The following is a 21,763-nucleotide window of genomic DNA, read 5'->3' as shown; positions in this document are numbered from 1 at the left end:
CCTTGGTCCTGGCCCTTCAGGCAGTGTCAGGGATAGTCTCCCTCTCATGAGGTGGGTCTCAAACTGAATGAGTCATTGGTTGGCCACTCTTACATTTGCTCATCTACTTTTAGCCCAGCTCATCTACTTCAGGACACAACTGTACAGCTCCTGGGCATATACCCAAATGATATTCCACCATATCACAAGGACACTTCTCACCCATGTTAACTGATGCTTTATTCATTATAGAGAGCCTGAAATGAAAGATCAAATTGGTTATAAGGAAAGTAGTAGCTGAGATTCTATCTACAGTGGTTACTTCTTTAGAATTGTCCAGAGTTAATTTGTGAACCAGAACTTATGTTCTGCTGTAGCAAAAAGCTAATTTATGCCTTTACCCTACCACCCAACTTATATGTTTTTACCATAATATTTGTATTTCAAGATAGAGAAAGGGAGCAAATAGAGACTTATTGTGTTCATAATGCAGTACTACATAATACATGGACACTCAAAGAGAATCTGAATATGATTTTAACATTATCTAGCTGTATATAAATACTCAAATCATATTTACATTCAAGAATATTTTAATTGTTATAATTTTAAAATTTGAAACTAATTCTTATTTGAATCCACATTACACAAATAGAATAATATTTTAAAATCCTATTCCAGGGCAAGCAAATGGCTTAGTCAGTAAGGATGCTTGTCCATAGAGATGAAAAACTTATCTTTATACCAACAGCCTACAAACTGGTATGAGAAATCTGACTCCTGAGAACTGCTAAGGCAAGACCTATGCCAAGAACACACATTGCTTCCTCAATAAAACTAAGAAAAAGTGCTAATCCATAAAACATGTTTAACAATGTTTCATAGAAATGTTTTTAATTATGACAGGATCCACATAGATACTTTAATGGTATTTTTCTCTCATGAAATTATAGCACAATCGCACCTTATGAAATCTTCAAAGGATAGTCTGTAGTCCTTAGAACTCAGAACTTCACAGATTCTCCAGTCCTATAGATTTGAACCAAAAATATTTAGTCAATTTTCACATAAAACTAGTGTGATGGTTTGAATATGCTTGTTCCAAGGAGTGGAATGGTTAGGAGTAGGTGTGCTACTGTGGGTTTAAGTTGAAATACCCCCTCCTGCATGGAAGCCAACCTTCTCCTGTCTGCCTTTGCATGGCGATATACAATTCTCAGCTCTTCCAAACCCACATCTGGCTGGATGTTACCATGGTCCTGCCTTGATAAAAATGGACTAAATCTTGGAACCTGTAAGCCAGCCCCAATTATCTATTGTCTATTCACAGCAATAAAACCCTAACTAAGAGAATTAGTATATAAACTGTCATGTTGAACATTCAATTTAAACAGCGTGAGCACAATGGGTATTTCCTGCTTCACACTTTCTTCTGTGTGCCATGTGTATGGACAGAACCAATCTTTCATGCAAGCACACATTTCCATGCAACGTTGTCAATTCTCCCAGAGAAGGAAATAGCAGGGAAAACTAGCTTATGAGTTCTTACTATAGAAAATAAGTTGATCTATGTCTTGAAAATATAATAAAAATGTGAATAATATATGAAAAATTAAAATTTCTTTAGAGGAATTTTTTAACTCAAGGGAAATTCCATAAAATGATCAATACCTATTCTCTTTTAGGAGCAAATATTTCTTCAAAAGAAATATTTGTGATTAAATATAATCTGTAATTAAATATAAATATAAGAAGAAAGGAAAATGGGCAATTGACTCATGTTATTGGCTACTGTTAATAGAATCCAGGTGAAAGAAAAAGGTAGAGATATGTGAATCTCATATCTTCTTTTGAACAAAACAGCAAAAAACAGGTAGTGCAAATTTTCTGGAGCAGTCAATGTCAAGTCATCAATGACTGTGACTCAAAAAAGCTAAAATAATGTACTTTGAATTTAAATTTAAGTTATACTTCATGATATGTCCTATAGTGAAATATCTAAATTATAGGATTATTGGGAAACAATTATCTATTGTCCAAATAAAGTTACCAAAAATAGACCTTAGTTGTTAAGAAAGATGGATCAGCAGGTAAAGGCTCTAGCCATCAGGACTTATAATCTTAATTCAGCTGTCTTTTACATTCCACACTCATGCCATAGCACACACCTATTAATCTGTGTGTCCATGTACACATACACACAGAGGTATATAAAAATATAAAATAAAAATAATTTTAAAAATAGATTGAGTCTCATGCTCAAGTGAATAGCCCAATACCCAACCATACACAGGTATCACTAACTGCAAATGTTGCCATATATATCTATACACACATATGTGTTCACACACAGAGAGACACACAGACACAGAATCACAAACACAGAAACACATACTGAGACACACAAAGACAAAAACACACGTACATGCAGCACATGAAATGAAGTTTAGAATGGTGCATGTCGAGAAGACATGAAAGGAGTTGGAGAAGATGTATGACAGATATGAAAATATTTTATTTTATACATGTATGAAATCCTCAAGAATAAAAATGTACCCTTTAAATAGACTCTAAATAATGGAGTTAGTTCAGTATGGCCTATGCCTAGTAACTAAAAGGGTAACATTGTAGACTTAACTTGTACATATTTTCACATTTGCATCTCAAATTCATCTTTCAAGCCCTATATCCCTATTAACTGTATTAGGTGTTTTCTCTGTTACCCAAAATCTAATTCCCCAATCTCATCACCAACACAATAGTAGAAAACGCTTGTTAGCTTCTCCTGCACCATGAAGCCAGCTTATCTGGACTCCACAGATCTTTCTTTTGTAAACTCACTCCCCAAACCTGTTCATTGCTTTATCTACTTCCAAACTCCAGCAGACATCCTCTCCTAACCCAAAGGCTACCCCTGTGAGAAAATGCTGTAGGCTACATACTCTGCTCCCTCTGTAACCCTGGATACTGTGCCCCAGTTTTATCCCCATATCTGAAGCAGAACACCTGTGGAGCCTTCCCTGTCACTGAACATCTACCTCCTCTGGATTTCTTAAATCTTCAGCTTCTAATCTCTTTCCCCTAGAAGGTATTTCCTTCCAGCTCCCAAGACAAGTATGCACTCACTACTAATCCTAGGATGTCTTTTGCCTGGGCAACAAGTAGAGAAATGTTTAACATTTATACTTATCCTTCTACTGCCCAAGAACAAATCCCCCAGGTTCTTCCCCAGCTCCTTCTTAGAGATCTCACCTCTGACCTTGGCCCAAACAGGTCACAAAGATTCTCTCTTCCAACCTTCCTTCCCCAACTCTTCTCAGTATTCCAGCCTCTACCACTAGGAGGCATTCCTTGTTAACTTACCAGATCATCAGACCACAGAGACAGATGAGCCAAGTGAAGACCTTCACCACTCCCTCCTGTACTCAAAACCTGTTCCCTCAGCGTTATCACTATCTATGCAACAGAACACCTGCTGCAGTCTTGCTTCCCACTCTGCATACATCACTTCTGGATTCCATACATCATTGTCATCATGTTCACATCACGTTCCTTTCTCCATTGTTGCTTTATCACAGTCCCCAACTCCACCTGTGTCTCCCTCCTTACCCACAATCTACTCCTGCCAATAAATCAGAGATCTGCTCTCCTACTGTTCCTCTAGAGCTCATCCACCTGTCAGTGCCCCAGAGCTATAGAAGAACCTGTGAGGCAACCTCCCTTCACTGTCTGTTTCATTCCAAAGAGACAAAATAAACATATCCTGGTTGAACACTCTACACTCCTCCCTCCTGTGAGAATCCTGTGAGATGCCTAGCCTATTGTCATTTGTTGTCAGATTTCAATATGCAGAAACACATTTCACCTGGAACCTCCTGCCCCGGTAGTTATAACTATTAGGTACAAAGATAACCTCAAACCAGGCAATAGACAGGCAGCATACATTCTAAGAATTCAAAGCAGAAAAAGAATCTAAGGAACATAACCACACTCATTGAGAACAGACGTAGAAATCACTAACTAGACATATATTCATCCCAATCTAAAATGTCTATATGACAGCATGAGAACACAAACAATAATACCCAAAGTAGTGTGTCTCTACTGGATGCCACATGTCCAATAACATAGGACCCTGAATATCTCAATATTGCTGAAGCACAAGAAAAAGACCTTAAGACACCCTTATAAATATGACAGAGTTCCTTAAACAGAAAGGAGATGAGTCCTTTAGAGAAACCTAGGAAAATATAAATAAATCTATTGAAGACCAGCAAATGGAAATAGAATTAATAAGAGAAAAACTTCCAGTAGTAATTCTGGAAATGAAAACTTAAGCACTTTAAAAAGAGATTATAGAGGCAACCACTGTTAATTTAATAAAAGAGATGAGAGGTAAATTCCCAGATTTGAATAAGAAATACAAGAAATTGATACATAAGCCAAAGAAAATGATAAAAATAAAACAATTCCCTATATAATGCATCTAGGAAATCTGGGACACCATGAAAGATGAAACCTAAGAGTAATAGGGATAGAGGAGGGAGAAGAAACCCACCTGTAAGTCGCAGAAAAGATTTGCAACAAAATCATAGAAGAGCCACGCCCTGCTGAGGTGCTTCACCTGCCTTCCCACAAAACAACAAGATGCTAATGAGGCCACAAGATCCTGGCATGGTGGGGGATGGTTCCCCTCCCTATATATTCACTGACTCTGAAATACACATTGGAACTTGATCGGAAAGCTTTGACATGGTCTCCTTGTTTTCTCTCGCCTCCGATCCCCCACTTCCAGGCCCCATCCTTTCAGGAACCCAGTTTGCGTGGCTGCTGGACAGCTACAGGTGGCACCTAGAACAGGGACCTGAACAGGAAAGGGCCGACAGAGGGTAGCACTGTCTTGGGTGGAGCTCCACAGATAATGGAAAAAAGATGGTATCTGGCACAGGTAAGCAACTTATAGTATTGATGTTATTGCTGACCTTAAACTTTATCATTTTGAAAGTGTTGCTACAGGGGTGTAAGGAAACGGACTAAACTGGGACAGCACTGGCTTAATGCTGATCTCACTTAGGGGTTGACAGTGTACAAAACAGGGATCAGAAACTTCAAAGAGGCAATTGTCCATAGCTAAGAACTACATCAGGTGAGAGGAATAGGGCATAAATAAATTAAAAATAAAAAGAGTAAAAAACAAAAACAAAATAAAAATTAATTTTGTCTAAAGCCTTACCTTAAGCTCACAACAGAAATTAAGCCTTTGTTAGATATTGTCTGGTGAGAGACAATGAGCTTTTGCAGAACATAAGGGAAGCTTCTATAAACAATTGCTATCAATTGCAATCAATTACATTCAAATGTTTAGTTTTTGTCACTCAATGTACCCACAGCAATTCTTTGGCAAAAGAGACCATTAATATAGATTCATCTTTTCTCATATCCAAAGTAAAGTTTTAACATCCATTATGAAGTTGTTAAAGTATTAACAAAGATTATTTTTATTAAATCATGAAAGTATTTCAGAAAAATGTCTTTTTTTTATTTACATTTCAAATGACATTTCCTCTCCTGGTCACCCCTCAGAAAAAATATCAAAAACAGAAACAAAAAACAAACCCTGTTTGCTTCCCCATCTCCATGCTCACCAACCCACCCTCTCCCATTTCCTGGCCCTGGCATTTCCCTACACTGGGGCATAAACCTGCACAGGAACAAGGGCCTCTCCTCCCATTGATGACCGACTAGGCCATCCTCTGCTATACATATGCTGCTGGAGCCATGAGTCCCACCATGTATGCTATTTGGTTGATGGTTTAGTCCCTGGGAGCTCTGAGGGTACTAGTTAGTTCATATTGATGTTCATCCTAAGGGACTGCAAACCTTTCAGCTCCTTGGGTTCTTTCTCTAGCTCCTCCATTGGGGAATCTGTGCTCATTCCAATGGGTGGTTGTGATTTTCTAATTTTGTATTAGTCCAACACTGTCATAGCCTCTCAGGAGACAGCTATATCAGGGCCCTGTCAGCCAGCACAATAGTGTCTGGGTTTGATGATTGAATATGGGAAGGTTCCCAGGTGGAGCAGCCTCTGGATTGTCTTTCTTCCAGTCTCTGCTCCATAGTTTGTCTCTGCAACTCCTTAGATGGGTATTTTGCTCCCCCTTGTAAGAAGGAACGAAGCATCCACACTTTAGTCTTCCTTCTTCTTGAGTTTCTGGTGATTTGTGGATTGTACTTTGGGTATTCTGAGATTCTGGGCTAATATCTACTTATCAGAGAGTACATATCATGTGTGTTCTTTTGTGATTGGGTTACCTCACTCAGTATGATATTGTCCAGATGCAACCATTTGCCTAAGAATTTCATAAACTCGTTGTTTTTAATAGATGAGTAGTACTCCTTTGTGTAAATGTAACACATTTTCTGTATCCATTCCTCTGTTGAGGGATATCTGGGTTGTTTCCAGGTTCTGGCTATTATAAATAAGGCTGTTATGAACATAGTAGAGCATGTGTCCTTATTACATGTTGTAGCATCTTCTGGGTATATGCCCAGGAGTGGTATAGCTGGGTCCTCTGGTAGTACTATGTCCAGTTTCCTGAGGAACTACCAAACTGATTTCCAGAATGGTTGTACCAGCTTGCAATCCCACCAGCAATGAATTAGTGTTTCTGTTTCTCCTCAACATTGCCAGCATCTGCTGTCAACTAAGTTTTTGATATTAGCCATTCTGATTGGTGTGAGGTGGAATCTCAGGGTTGTTTTATTTTGCATTTCCCAGTTGACTAAATAAATGATGAACATTTATTTAGATGCTTCTCTGTGTTGGGAATTCTTTGTTTAGCTCTGTAGCCAATTTTTTAATAGGGTCATTTTATTCTCTGGAGTCTAACTTCTTGAATTCTTTGTATATATTGGATAATAGTCCTCTATCAGATATAGGATTGGTAAAGATCTTTCCTCAATCTGTTGTTGCTGTTTGTCCTATTAACAGTGTCCTTTCCCTTAAAGAAGCTTTCTAATTTTATTAGGTCCCATTTGTCAATTCTTGATGCTGGAGCATAAGCTATTGGTGTTCTGTTCAGGAAATTTTCCCCTATGCCTATGTGCTCCAGGCTCTTCCCCACTTTCTTTTCTATTAGTTTCAGTGTATCTGGTTTGATGTGGAGGTCCTTGATCTACTTGGACTTGAGTTTGTACAAGGAGAGAGGAATGGATCTATTTGCATTCTTCTAAAGCTAACCACCAGTTGAGCCACCATGATTGGTTGAAAATGCTGTCGTATTTCCACTGGATGGTTTTAGCCCCTTTGTCAAAGATCAAGTGACCATAGGTGTGTGGGTTCATTTCTGGGTCTTCAATTTTTTTCTGTTGATCCCACCTGCCTGTCACTGTACCAATACCATGCAGTTTTTATCACAATTGCTCTGTAGTACAGCTTAAGGTCTGGGATGGTGATTCCACCAAAGGTTATTTTATTGTTGAGAATAGTTTTCACTATCGTAGGTTTTTTGTTATTCCAGATGAATTTTCAAATTGCTCTTTCCAACTCTGTGAAGGATTAAGTTGGAATTTTGATGGGGATTGCATTGAATCTGTAGATTGCTTTCAGCAAGATGGCCATGTTTACTATATTAATCCTGCCAATCCACAAGCATGGGAGATCTTTCCATCTTCTGAGATCTTCAATTTCCTTCTTCAGAGACCTAAAGTTTTTGTCAAACAGATTTTTTACTTGCTTAGTTAGAGTTACACCAATGTATTTTATATTATTTGGGACTATTGTGAAAGGTGTTGTTTCCCTAATTTCTTTCTCAGACTGTTTACCCTTTGTGTAAAGGAAGGCCACTGATTTGCTTGAGTTAATTTTATATCCAGCTACTTTGCTGAAGTTGTTTATCAGGTTTAGGAGCTCTCTGGTGGAATTTTGTTCTTGTATTTGATTTATAATAATTTTATTGAGTATTTTTGCATCAATATTCATAAGGGAAATTGGTCTGAAGTTTTCTTTGTTAGGTCTTTGTGAGGTTTAGGTATCAGAGTAATTGTACCTTCATAGAATGAATTGGGTAGAATACCTTATTTTTCTATTTTGTGGAATAGTTTGAGGAGTATTGGTATTAGGTCTTATTTGAAGGTCTGATAAAACTCTGTACTACATCCATATGGTCCTGGGCATTTTTTGGTTGGGAGACTATTAAGGACTCCTTCTATTATGTTAGCAGGCATGGGACTGTTTAAATTGTTTTTCTGATCTTGATTTAACTTTGCTACCTGGTATCTGTCTAGAAAATTGTCCATTTCATCCAGGTTTTCCAGTTTTGTTGAGTAGAGGCTTTTGTAGTAGGATCTCATGATTTTTTGAATTTTCTTCAGTTTCTGTTGTTATGTCTCCCTTTCTATTTCTGATCTTGTTAATTAGGATACTGTCTCTGTACCCACTAGTTAGTCTGGCTGAGGGTTTATCTATTTTGTTGATTTTCTCAAAGAACCAGCTCCTGGTTTGGTTGATTCTTTGTATAGTTCTTTTTTTTTTTTTTTCTATTTGGTTGATTTCAGCCCTGAATTTGATTATTTCCTGCCTTCAACTCCTCTTGTGTGAATTTGCTTCTTTTTGTTCTATAGCTTTCAGATGTGCTGTCAAATCGCTGGTATATGCTCTCTCCAGTTACTTTTTTGAGTCACTTAGAGCTATAAGTTTTCCTCTTAGGACTACTTTGATTGTGTCCCATAAATTTGGTTATGTTGTGGTTTCATTTTCATTAAACTCTAGAAAGTCTTTAATTTCTTTCTTTCTTACTTGACCAGGTTATCATTGAGTCGAGTTTTGTTAAGCTTCCACACCAATCAATCCTCAGGTTTCAGATGATATGATTCTATACATGCACCACACTAGAAATTCGACTGTTAACTCCTACACCTTATAAACAAAACACTTTCACCAAAGTAGTTGGATACTAAAATAACTCATAAAACAGTATATGCCCTACTTGAGAATAACAAATAGAATTAGAAACTACAAAAAAACAAAAACAGAAAAACCAAACTTCTTTTACAATAGCAAATTAACAATAGAAATTAACCTTTGTCATCTTCTTATTTCTTCTCTTTCTTCTTCTTCTTCTTCTCCTTCTCCTTCTTCTTTTGCTTTTTTATGCTTTATAGGTGTAGGTAGACTCTTAGTCTTTTCTGTTACCACATGATCATATCTGCATACCGCATAAACACAAAGCAAGCTTGTGGCTACTTGCATACTAATCCCTGAAATTAAGACAATATAAATAATAGAATTGTAAGTATAACATATTTAACAAAAGTTTTTAAATGAAAAATGCCATTTTCCCAGATAAAACATATAGTTTACTTCTGAAGGTATTAATTCTTCATTGAAAAAATAGTATAATTTTATGACAAATTATGTATTTTAAAATGCTTACTGTTTTTCATACTTATCAGATAGCTTCAAAAAAGAAATGTTCCATGAATTCATAAACTATGTTAGTTTGCAAGTAGATAAATTTTATTTTCAAAATTTAACTACCAATAAGAAGTGAAACTTGCTTTAAATTTTATGTAGCTAAATTAATTGAAATATTGATCAAATGTAAATGCTAATAATTGTTTTATGTTTAATTTTGTCTCAAATTTCTTAAATTTACAAATATTACATAAAAATAATCAAACTTCAGAAGTGAAACAGTTAGTTAGAGTCCAAAAGTTGTAGCAAATCAATGCCAGTTATCTAATACAGTCAGTTCAAACAAGAAACATTAATAAGTCTTTCTGTTTATGAACTATGGTATCTGTATTGGGAGATATCATCTCAAAGATACAGTTACCTGTGTTAAGAAAGTAATACTACCATGAAAATTATAAGTAGTGAATGACTGTAATGAACCTTTGGAAGTAGAAAGTTTGAGAAAAGAATGAGAAATTATTAAAAATAAACCTAGTAGCTCTTCCAAGTTGAGTGACATGTTAGTAAAATATGTATGCGACCATAATGGAAAAAATCTAGACAATACATTATGTAACCCTCCTGGCTTGAGGGCTGATTCTTCAGACCCTGCCTGCCTCTCACAACCACACCTCTCTGCCCACCTCCTGCTATTTGCCACACCTTGCTCCTGGTTCCAGCTACATCAGAAGTCCCACCTCCAGAGACTAAATAAGAAGCTGCTGATTGGGCTGGCATGCTGATGAACTTGGGGGAGGGGTTTTGCCTCACCTATTCTACCTGTTGGCTTGTAACAAAGAGATTATTAAATGCAAGATGGCTGGGTGATCACACCTCTTGAGTGCTGTCTAATTTTGACTTTCCACATGGGTAAGATATAATTATGGGTAGCCAATTTTTTCCTGATTCCATATTCCAGAAAACCCTTTTCTATGGTTACTGCTGGCCGGTAACAACATTATACTTTTCCATGTTTAATAGCTAAAGCAATAAGGAATTATCATCCAAAAGAAGGGAGAACTTCATGACAGTGACATGGAGTACATTTTCTACAGCAGATGAGAGTAAGAGGTGGAAAACCACACTTTCATCTAAGAACGACCAGTGAGAGACCAGAACATTCTTTTGTATGGAGTCTTACAAAAACTGTCCTGGAATGATTTTACAGAAAAGGTCCAAGGAAATACCAAGAGATGTGCTTAATATTGAGAGGGCAATATTAAAACCACCAAATAGTAATGATATGCATTGGGCAGTACTGGCTGGTTTTATTCAGAATTTTAGACTAGTAAAGACTAGGATATTGTATAGCCTGATCAGAAAAGGGCAAAACCATGTTTGGAAGAACAAAACGTAAGTGTGTCCCAGTAAGCACTCGCTCATGAGATTAATGTCACTCAGTTGTGGATCACAATAATGAAGAAAAGCCTACAGGACATTCCAGAACTCTTTATAGATGCCCTTGGCACCAGAAATGGACTTCCTTCTCAGGGAAACTTTCTCTCTTTGCTGCCAATTGTGTATCACAATAATAGTCATGGCTCAGACTTCAGTATCATAGCTCACATTGACAGTTTGATCCAGTAATTTTTCATGAAGCTCTTATGTTCATTTGTATTTTATTTAAAAGAAGAATTCAGTGATAACTCTCAACAATACAAGGACATCAATTCTGTCATTACAGATTACAACAGTAATCTGTTGTAACATGAAAATCAAAAAGCCTATCTACATATTCCCAACATAGATATATATTATTGCTCCAAATGGTAGGAAAAGGAGCAAAGTCAGGAATATTGGATGAAAGCAAGGCAAAAGAAAACAAAACAAAACTCAAACAAAGGAATAAAATCCCAGCTTGGCGAACTTTCAACTCTGCATCTGTATGTCTGATGTCAAAGTACTATACAAATCTCCATCTCTTTCAAGTTTTGTTGATTGCACACATATCTATCTGTTGGTCTGATTTTATTCCCTGTGATTTGCTATCTGGCAGGGATCCAATGGATTTGGTATCTCCAACATTTTGGGGTCTCCATGCATGGATACCCTTGACACAGTCTTTGTGTTAGCAAATTTCCTTAGTCACAGAGTAAGATTCCATAACCTCTTTCTTTTATCCTTGTTTCTAAAGAAAGAACCTCATGTCCAAAAAGACCAAGTTCTGCTCTTGGCTGGAGCTCTAACATGGCCCACTCATTCAATTCTATCTTCACCAGCTTTCTGTTTTTTATGGTTTCCTTCATTGCCTAAAGTCAACTGTCCTGGAACTTTAGCTGTACTCTAGGCTGACCATGAACTCAGATATCTGCATCCCTTTGTCCCCTGAGTGCTGCAGTTAAAGGCATGTACCTCCATGCCTAGACCTAAGCTGCACTTTAATTCCTTTACACAAGAAGGAAACTTAACATGTTGAGATCTTGCCAAGATGTCACAAATCCTTTTATTCCACTTCATGTCTTTAATATGTTTATCTGCTTGGACATGAGATTTAGATCCTGGTACCTATTTTTTCCATGAAACATACATTCTGTATTTTTCCTTGTTCCTTTTCTTCAAACTGTTCTTCATACCAGTGAACCACTGGAAAGTCTACCCTAGGCTGTTTGAGATTTTGTTTGTCAACATAATTAATCTAAGCGTCTTCACTTTAACTTTAGGAAGACTCTTCAGACAAGGGTAAGAGCAGCCACATTCTGCACCCTAATATCACCAGAATGATCTCTAGGCAACATATTCAAATCCTTCTCCTCTGAAAGTTCTTGAGCCCAGGACCATAAGTTCAAATCACACTCAGCACCACTGTTATCTATGTTCTTACTTGTATGACCCATTATTCCCAGTTAAAATGCACTCCACTGCTTTCCCAACCATAAGCCCAAGTCCACATTCCTCCAAATCTTATCATGGTAATGTCTATCATAGCAAGATTGCATTCCCTGGTACCAATTTCTATCTTAGGATATTACTGATGGGAAGAGACACCACAGCAACTCTTAGGAAAAGAAACAAACATTTATCTTGGGCTGGCTTACATTATGAGAGGTTTGGTTCATTACTGTTATGGTGGGAAACATGCTGGAGTGCAGGCAGACATGGTGATGGAAAAGAAATTGAGAGTTCTACAACTTGATTGGCAGACATCAGGTGACCCTATGCCACACTGGACATAGAGAATGAGCATAGGAGTACTTAAGATTGCCTCCACAGTAACATACTTTCTCTAAACGTTCCACCCCTACTTCAAAAGGCTACACCTCCTAGCTGTGTCACTGTCTTTGTGCCAAGCATTCAAACGGATGAATGTGTGTATGTAGGGGAGTGATACATATCCAAACCACCATACAGATATAATAGTTTCATTTAAATTTATCTAATATTTAACAGTGTTACTCTCAAAAAACTCATAGGGAAAATAAATATACATGCAAATTAGTAAACACATTGAAATTATAAGAATTATCACACTTTTTAAAAATATAAATCTACAGGGTATAAAACAGAAAAATATAAGTATTTACATAACTTATATATTACAAATTCATAAAATACTTCCTACATACTACATAATTATATAAGCCTTTAATTATCAAAGTACTTTCTCATAATTATTTCCTTGCTATAAACAATTGGAACTTTAGAAATCAACTTTATTTATATAAATTTATATAATTCAGATCACTTACATATTCCCACAAATGTGTAGAACAATTGTTCTTTATTATAGACCCAACACTGTACTTTATGTCCACATTCATTAATGTCCCAGAGAGTACAACATAAAGCTGATGTTCTGCTAAAAAATATTTGTGCAGGGAAAGATGCTATAAAAAAAGTCAGAGATTAGAAGTACTTCATAATAAAACAGGATAAGAATAATTTCTTCTCAACAAACATACACACATACAAATATGTGCACATGCTTACATGCACACACATTGACAGCTACACCCATGATCCTATAAAGAAATTATCTCAAATCTGCAAAAACCCTTATCTATTTTCTTAAAATACCTAATAATCAATATCCTGATGCTTGAATGTACACCAATTAAAATTGTACTTTGTAATGATTTTAGAATTCTGTACATGCTGTTGTTTACTACATATCATAAAGTAAATTTTTGCATTTTCAGGAAATATTTAGCAGACATAATCACAACAAAGGAACTATACTACATGATTTCTTGGCTCCCACTATCTTTAAAGGTAGATAACTATGAGATTATTTTTTAATGAAAAAAAGGAAGTTGATACTATTATCTGATTCCATTCTCTTGTATACATCTCTTGAGAATACTACTCTTATTGCTGGGGAATATATTCCAAGTATCTCCAGTGGGTGTTTGAATTGTATGTGGCACCAACCTGTTTATACATACATAAACACAAACACCCCCCCAGATGTGGTGTGTGTGTGTGTGTGTGTTTGTGTTCAATGTGGTTCAATGTGCTGCTCTCAATTAAAAGACACTTTCTATTCACATCTTTTATTTTAATTTAGCTTAGAAGCAAGTGAGATCATAAATCTTGTATAATTTTTAGTTTTGATGTACTCATCCTGTACTCCTCCCCACTTATCTCATTCCCATTCTTTTAAAACCATGACATGCAGTGTTTCCTCCTGTAGTTTCATATCACAGGAGTTTTATCATTGTCATGTATATACTTTTACTCACAATGTTGCCCATTTAACTTCTTCATGAAGACTTCATTTTCTCTAAGGCTACCCTGTCCCTTCTTTTGCTGTTCCATGATATCATTCCCTGCTTAAAACCTTCTGTTCCCTACATTCTCCCTCTCTAGTTTCATCTCACCTATATTAAGCCATCCCCCATCCCCAAATATATCCTATCAAGTAATAGGTCATTTCTAATTTCAACTTGTACTTTAAATTAAACCTACAAATTATCAGAAGTTAGGATCCACATATGAAAAGGAACATTTAGAATTATATTGTTGGACATGAGTAAACTCACTCAATATAATTCTTTTTGGTTATATCCATTTTCTTGCAAGTTTCTCAATTTCACTTTTTCATTACTGGTAAGGAAAGTTATACTATGTATATGTATGCATTCTCAGGGTCCATTCATCAGCTGATGACCATCTAAGTTGCCTCCTTTCCTAACTATAATGCGGTATCAAATCAATGAGCATGAGTATGCTAGTAATTATGTAATAAGATATCAATTCCTTTGGTTATATGCCCAAGAATGATATGACAGGGTCATGTGGTAAGAATTATTTCAGAGATTGAACAGATATATCCAACATTTGTAAATAATATTCTTTATGAACACATGTAATATTAAGTGAAAATCTCAGTGTCAAACACAATTTTCCTCTTTGTTGGTTATTGTTCAGGGAGGCTAGAAGCACTTGAAACAATATGGACTAAGGCCATTGATAATAGTACCACAAAATATAGATGATAAGACCTGAAAACTGAAGACACTACACACTGTGGTTACAGGAAACACAGAGAACAACCATGAAATTTCTCTGCTGACTTGCATTCAGAGAGCTAGGTGAGGTATAGAGACTGATGGGAGAAAAATAGGGTGTTATCCACAGCCAGACCCAACTACAGTACAAAGCTTTCAGGCAGGTAGTGCCCATAGTGCAATCAATAGTGGCAAGATTGTTTATATACACATCCAACCTTTTTCTTATTGAACCTGTGAACTACTCTGCAGGAGGAAATTTATGAATACTACTACAAATATGGTCAAAAACTGTGATTATGTAAAATATTTCACAGGACATATTTCTAATGGCAATCCACAAGCCTACAACAAGTATAATATTACTTTGACTATGTGGAAGTTTTATATAATATATCAGTGTAATTTGTGTGCGATGGTGAAGACACTTCAGCTCCAAATGCAAGGCTTCAGTTAACACAATGTAATTGATTCCTATTTTGTTTAATTGGATGGCTTTTATTTTATCTAATTTCTTTATTGATTTACTTAGCTCCTAAATATTTCAAATCAATCTCATATTCATTTTTGTATCACTTTACACTATTATTTTTGAAGTTTAAATACACATGAAAATTTATATATCAAAGATGAACAAGTTTGTACATTGAATATAGCTGAAAACACATACCAACAAATCTCCAAATTGTAAACATCACACCCAGGCTCATTGACGTCCAACTGATAGGTACACTTCTGAAAGCAAATAGCAATGATCTTATCTGTGAGTGTCACACGTTATTTTTATGTTTTTAAATGCATATGTTATACATAATTTATACCAGAAATATTTAGTTTGTTGACAGAAGTTAAAATTGGCCTATGAACACAGCATGTATCTATCCATTTACTTGTTATTTAACATGACGACTAAAAACTCAAACCTTGTAATTCTTTCTATATGAAAGAACTTTATGGATCAAATCTGCCTGAGCCAACTTTTCCTGAAACAACTCAGCTCTGTCTAGCTCTCAGGTTAACTTTCTTCTCTCTGCCACATATGGTATTACTTAGAATCCATTTCAGCATCCTTAACCCCACTGTGTATTTTCCTAGTTTACTGTTTCTGGTGGATTCTACACTCCATAAATTGTATCAGTGAGCCTACACTTAACATTCTTGCCTTTGATAGAGTTCTAACTAAGTAGCAATTTGAATGAAAGAGACAACTTAAGTCAGTATACTCTTTACCTTCAGGCTTCTGCCCATGGTTTCTTGGGATGAGTGAGTTCCATAGAAGGTGGTCTTCCTTACACGGGTTCCTCTCACTCTCATTCCCTGCAGAGTATGTTGGCTGTATACCACACTATGGAATGGCATTCCTTACATCCAGCCTACATTTGGGTGCAACTTTATTCAGTCTTACTTGAAGCATCCTACTTTCTGAATTTCCCCTTTTTCATGTGGTGCCCTTATTATATTCAAAACTCCAAATTAAAATGAATGAAATATAACTTTACATCATTTAAAAGAGGAGATACTCACCTACACTGATGGAAACAAGATTAATTTGTCAAGCCATACACATAAACACATCATTAACGGTAGAAAACACTTGTTAGGAAGAATAAAAGGTCAGAAGGAACTGGTAAAAAGAAAAATCTAAAATTTTTATATACATTCATGAGTAAACATTAAGATAATTTTATTTCCTTTCTTTTTTTTTACAAGAGAAGGTTATTCTGATTTTTAAAATTAATCCCATTTCCCCTGATCACAGATCTCCCATCCCTTCTCTCTTCAAAGACACATTATTACAAATCTCTTATCCCCCACCTCTGATACTCTTCTTCTTCTCCTCAGAGATATAGGAGCTATGATTTGTACTAGTTCTCTTGGGACTTCCAATTACAGTATACCTTAGTACATTCTTTCTCACTCAGGCCCCAAAAGACTGTTTAGTTAGAGGAAGGCGATCCAATGGCAGGCACACTACTCAGAGACAGACATTGCTCCAATTGTTAGGATATGAACATTAAGACCAAGCTTCACTTCTGCTACACATGTGTGTGAGCCTAGGTCCAGCCCCTATATGCTCATTGGTTAGTGGTTCACTCTCTGAATCCCCCATGGCCCCAGGTTAGTTTACTCTGTAGGTCTTCCTTTGGTGTTCTTTGCCTTTCCAGCCTTCTAACTTCCATTCTTCCATATTTCTTATTGAATACATCAAATATTTAAGAAGAAAAAGAAATTGGATCTGTATTTTAAATCAACACATTGTGCTTTGTGATAAATATGGATCGATTTTCATTTTTCTACATACAGATCACTAGTTAGAACACACTGTTTATTTGAGATAAACTCTTTTGTTGATTGTATATTTTTGGATTCTTTGTCAAAGACCAAGTGTGCATAAGAGTATGGGTTTTCTATGGTATCTACTGTACCTGAGAGTCTTTCTATAGATTCAATGTAATCCCCATCAAAATTCTAACTTAATCCTCAAAATTAGAATTAGAAATAGAAATTAGAATTAGAAATTCAAAATTAGAAATTTGCAAATCCATCTAGAATAACAAAAAAAACCTAGGATAACAAAAACTATTCTCAACAATAATAGAACCTCTGGTAGAATCACTATCCCAGACCTTAAACTGTACTACAGAGCAATTGTGATAAAAACTGCATGGTATTGGTACAGTGGCAGTCAGGTGGATCAATGGGAATAGAACTGAAGACCCAGAAATAAACCCACACACCTATGGTCACTTGATCTTTGACAAAGGAGATAAAACCATCCAGTTTGAAAAAAAGACAGCATTTTCAACATATGTCTCTGTCTAAACTGGCAATTAGCATGTAGAAGAATACAAATGGATCCATTCCTATCTCCTTGTACAAAGCTCTAATCCAAGTGGATCAAGTACCTCCACATAAAACCAGACACACTGAAACTAATAGAAGAGAAATGGGGAAGAGTCTTGAGCACCCAGGCACAGGGGAAACATTCCTGAACAGAGCACCAATAGCTCATGTTCTAAGATCAAGAATTGACAAATGGGACCTTATTAAATTGCAAAGCTTCTGTTAGTCAAAGGACATTGTCAATAGGACAAAACAGCAACCAACAGATTGGGAAAAGATCATTACTAATCCTATATCTGATAGGGTGCTAATATCCAATATATACAATGAATTCAAGTAGTTAGACTCCAGAGAACCAAATAATCATATTAAAAATGGGGTACAGAGCTAAACAAAGAATTCTCAATTGAGGAATGGCTGAGAAGCACCTAAGAAATGTTCAACATCCTTAGTCATCAGGAAAATGCAAATCAAAACAACCCTTAGATTCCACCTCACACCACTCAGAATGGCTAAGATCAAAAACTCAAGTGAAAGCAGATGCTGGTGAGGTTGTAGAGAAAGAGGAACACTCCTTCCTTGCTGGTGGAATTGCAAGCTGGTACAACCTCTCTGGAAATTCGTTTGTTGGTGCCTCCAGAACTTCATCATAGTACTACCAGAGAACCCAGCTCTACCACTCCTGGGCATATACCCAGAAAATACTCCAACATGTAATAAGGATATATGCTCCACTATGTTCATAACAGCCTTATTTATAATAGCCAGAAACTGGAAACAATCCAGTTGTCCCTCAACAGAGGAATGGATACAGAAAATGTGGTACATTTACACAATGGAGTACTACTCAGCTATTAAAAACAATGAATTTATAAAAGTCTTAGGCAAATAGATGTGTTTGGAGTATGTTATCCTAAGTGAGGTAACACAATCACAAAAGTACACAGATGGTATACACTCTCTCATAAGTAGATATTAGCCCAGAAGATTAGAATACCCAAAGTAAAATCTATAAAACACAAGAAACTCAACAAGAAGGAAGTCCAAAGTGTGGATACAGCATTCTTTCTTAAAAGGGGCAACAAAATACCCATGGAAGGAGTTGCAGAGATAAAGCATGGAGCGGAGACTGAAGGAAAGACAATCCAGATACTGTTCCATCTCAGAATCCTTCCCATATTCAATCATCAAGTCCAGACACTATTACGGATGCCAGCAAGTGCTGGCTGATGAGAGCCTGACATTGTTGTCTCCTGAGAGGCTCTGACAGTGCCTGACTAATACAGAAGTAGAGACTCACAACCATCCATTGGACTGAGCACAGGGTCCCCAATGAAGGAGCTAGAGAAAGGACCCAAGGAGCTGAAGGGTTTGCAGCCCCTTAGGACAAACAACAATATAAACTAACTAGTACCCTCAGAGCTCCCAGGGACTAAACCACCAACCAAAGAGTACACATTGGGGGACACATGGCTCCAGCCGCTTATGTATCAGTGTATGGCCTGGTTGGTCATCAATGGTAGGAGAGGCCCTTGGTCCTGTGAAGGCTCTATGTCCCATTGTAGGGCAAGGCCAGGGCCAGGAAGCAGGAGAGGGTGGGTTGGTGAGCAGGGCACTGGGGGAGAAAACAGGTTTTTATTTTATTTTATTATATTTTATTTTATTTATTTTTTTACTTTTTTGGTGGGGAAACGAGGAAAGGAGATAACATGTCATATGAATAAAAAAATCTAATAAAAATTTATAAATGAATATATGAAGCTGACAGATTTAGTTAGTAGTGTGTGAAAACTAATGGAAAGGGGGACGTGAGCTGTGATCAAAATGTCACAACATCCTGTGGCCTGGACTTGAGAAATCTTGGCAGATTGCACTGGACTCTATGACAGTGGGACCCATGTTTAGTATGTTAACTTTTCCATATTATTTGCAAAGCCAAACATTGTGATATGCAAATAAAATCCTTTGGGTAGATTAAAAAAAAAGGGAGAATGCCAACAAAAGCATGCTCGTTAGAAATAGATACAAAAATAAACTGTTAAAAATAAAAATAGAGAGTATGGGTTTATTTCAAGGTCTTCAATTCTAATCCATTGATCAACCTGTCTGTCTGTGTACAATTCCCAAGCAGTTTTTATCACTATTGCTTTATGTCAGGGATGGCGCTTTGCCCAGAGGTACTTCAGTTGTTTAGAATTGTTGTATCTAGCTTGGAATTTTGTTATTCCTTATGAAATTGAGAAGTGCTTTTTCCTAAACAGAATGCCAATGGCTGAGGCTCTAAGATCACAAATTGATAAATGAGACCTCATGAAACTGAAAAGCTTCTGTAAGGCAAAAGACAGGCAATAGGACAAATACACAAACTACAGATTGGGAAAAAATTCTTCACTAACTCCACATCCAATAGAAGTCTAATATTTTAAATATAAAAAGAACACAAAAAGCTTAACCTCCAAAAATATAAAACAACTCAATCAAAAAATGAGGTATAGAGAGAGCAAATAATTCACAACAGAGGAAACTTTTTTTAATTAATTTAATTTTTATAGTCCATATTCCATTCTCTGCCCTTCCATCCACCCTCCTACTGATCTACATCACACACCTCCTCCCTACCCCCTGTCTCCATGTGGAAACCCCCATCCCCTACAACACCTGACCTCTAACCTCCCAGGGGCCTCCAGTTTCTTGAGGGTTAGGTGGATCATCTCTGATCGAACACAGACCCTGCAATTCTCTACTGTATGTGTGTTGGGGGCCTCATCAGCTGGTGTATGGTGTCTGTTTGGTGTTCCAGCATTTGAGAGATCTCAGTAGTCTAGATTAATTGAGATGCTGGTCCTCCTACAGGATTGCCCTTCTCCTCAGCTTCTTTCCGCTTTTCCTAATTCAACAACAGGAGTCAGCTGTTTCTGTTCATTGGTTGGGTGCAAATATCTGCATCTAACTCTTTCAGCTGCTTAGTGAGTCTTTTGGGTGACAATCATGACATGTCCCTTTTTGTGAGCTCTCCATATCCACAATAATGGTGTCAAGCCTTGGGACCTCCCTTTGAGCTGGATCTTCTCTTGGGCATGTTACTGGACCTTCTTTTCCTCAGGATCCTCCATTTCCATCCCTGTAATTCTTTCAGACACCAAAATATATAAAGAACTCAAGAACTTAATCACCAAAAAACCAAACAACTCAATCAAAAAAAATGGGATATAGAAAGAAACAAAGAATTAACAACTGAAGAATGTTGAATGGCTAAGAAGCACCTAAAGAAATGTTCAAAGTTCTTAGTGATCAAAGAAATGCAAATCAAAACAACCCTTAGATTCTACCTTACACCAATCAAAATGGCTAAGATCAAAACCTCAGGTGACAACACATGTTGGAGAAGATATGAACAAAGAGAAACACTACCCCATTGCTGGTGGTATTGCAAACTGGTACACCACTCTGAAAATAAATCTGAATGTTCCTCAGAAAATTGGAAATAGATCTACCTGAAAACCCAGCTATACCACTCTTGGTAATATACCCAAAAGATGCCCCACCATGCCACAGGGACATGTGCTCCTCTATGTTCATAATAGGCTTATTTGTGATAGCCAGAAGCTGGAAACAGCCCAGGTATCCCATGACAGAAGAATGGTTGCAGAAAATGTGGTTCATTTACACAATGGAATACTAATCAGCTATTAAGAAAGAGGATATCCTGAGTTTTGTAGGCAATTAGATGAACTACAAAATATTATCCTGAATGAGGTAACTCAGATTCAAAAGGATGTGTATGGTATGTACTTACTGATAAGTGGATACTAGGCAAAAATAAAGAAGTACATAATACCCAAGACACAGTCCACAGAACTCCAAAACGTCAACAAGCTGAAGTACACAAGTGAGGACGCCTCAGTCTCACTTTGGATAGAGAAGACAGCAATCACAAGTCGGGAGGCAGGGAGGGATCTGGGAGGGAAAGTGGACACCAGGGGAGTGGATTTGAGAGAGGGGTGTCTGATCTGGTATTGGGTGAGGGAAAAGGACTGAA

At 36.8% G+C, this 21,763-nt stretch overlaps 1 protein-coding gene across 9 annotated transcripts in view; it reads right to left on the bottom strand.

The window, feature by feature from the left end:
* Positions 1-200: 200 nt before the first annotated feature.
* The window catches only part of LOC116088822 (solute carrier organic anion transporter family member 6A1-like), a 108,771-nt gene continuing 87,208 nt past the window's right edge, over positions 201-21,763 (bottom strand). For 5 of the 9 annotated variants that reach the window (XM_031368536.1, XM_031368538.1, XM_031368537.1 and 2 more), the window contains 4 exons: positions 15,551-15,615; positions 13,120-13,257; positions 9,060-9,237; positions 857-1,008 (listed from right to left, as the gene is read on the bottom strand). In XM_031368536.1, coding sequence (XP_031224396.1) covers positions 9,065-9,237; positions 13,120-13,257; positions 15,551-15,615 — 376 coding nt within the window. In that variant the 3' untranslated portion in view covers positions 857-1,008; positions 9,060-9,064. Of the gene's footprint in view, positions 237-856; positions 1,009-9,059; positions 9,238-13,119; positions 13,258-15,550; positions 15,616-16,202; positions 16,254-21,763 lie in introns of those variants that run through there. The other 4 variants (XM_031368540.1, XM_031368542.1, XR_004118027.1 and 1 more) reach the window with 3 other exon arrangements.

This window comes from Mastomys coucha, unplaced genomic scaffold, assembly GCF_008632895.1.
Source record: "Mastomys coucha isolate ucsf_1 unplaced genomic scaffold, UCSF_Mcou_1 pScaffold14, whole genome shotgun sequence".
NCBI classification, from domain to species: domain Eukaryota; kingdom Metazoa; phylum Chordata; class Mammalia; order Rodentia; family Muridae; genus Mastomys; species Mastomys coucha.
The sequence above is the reverse complement of the archived record's forward strand: the minus strand, read 5'-3'. Positions and strand labels throughout refer to the sequence as shown.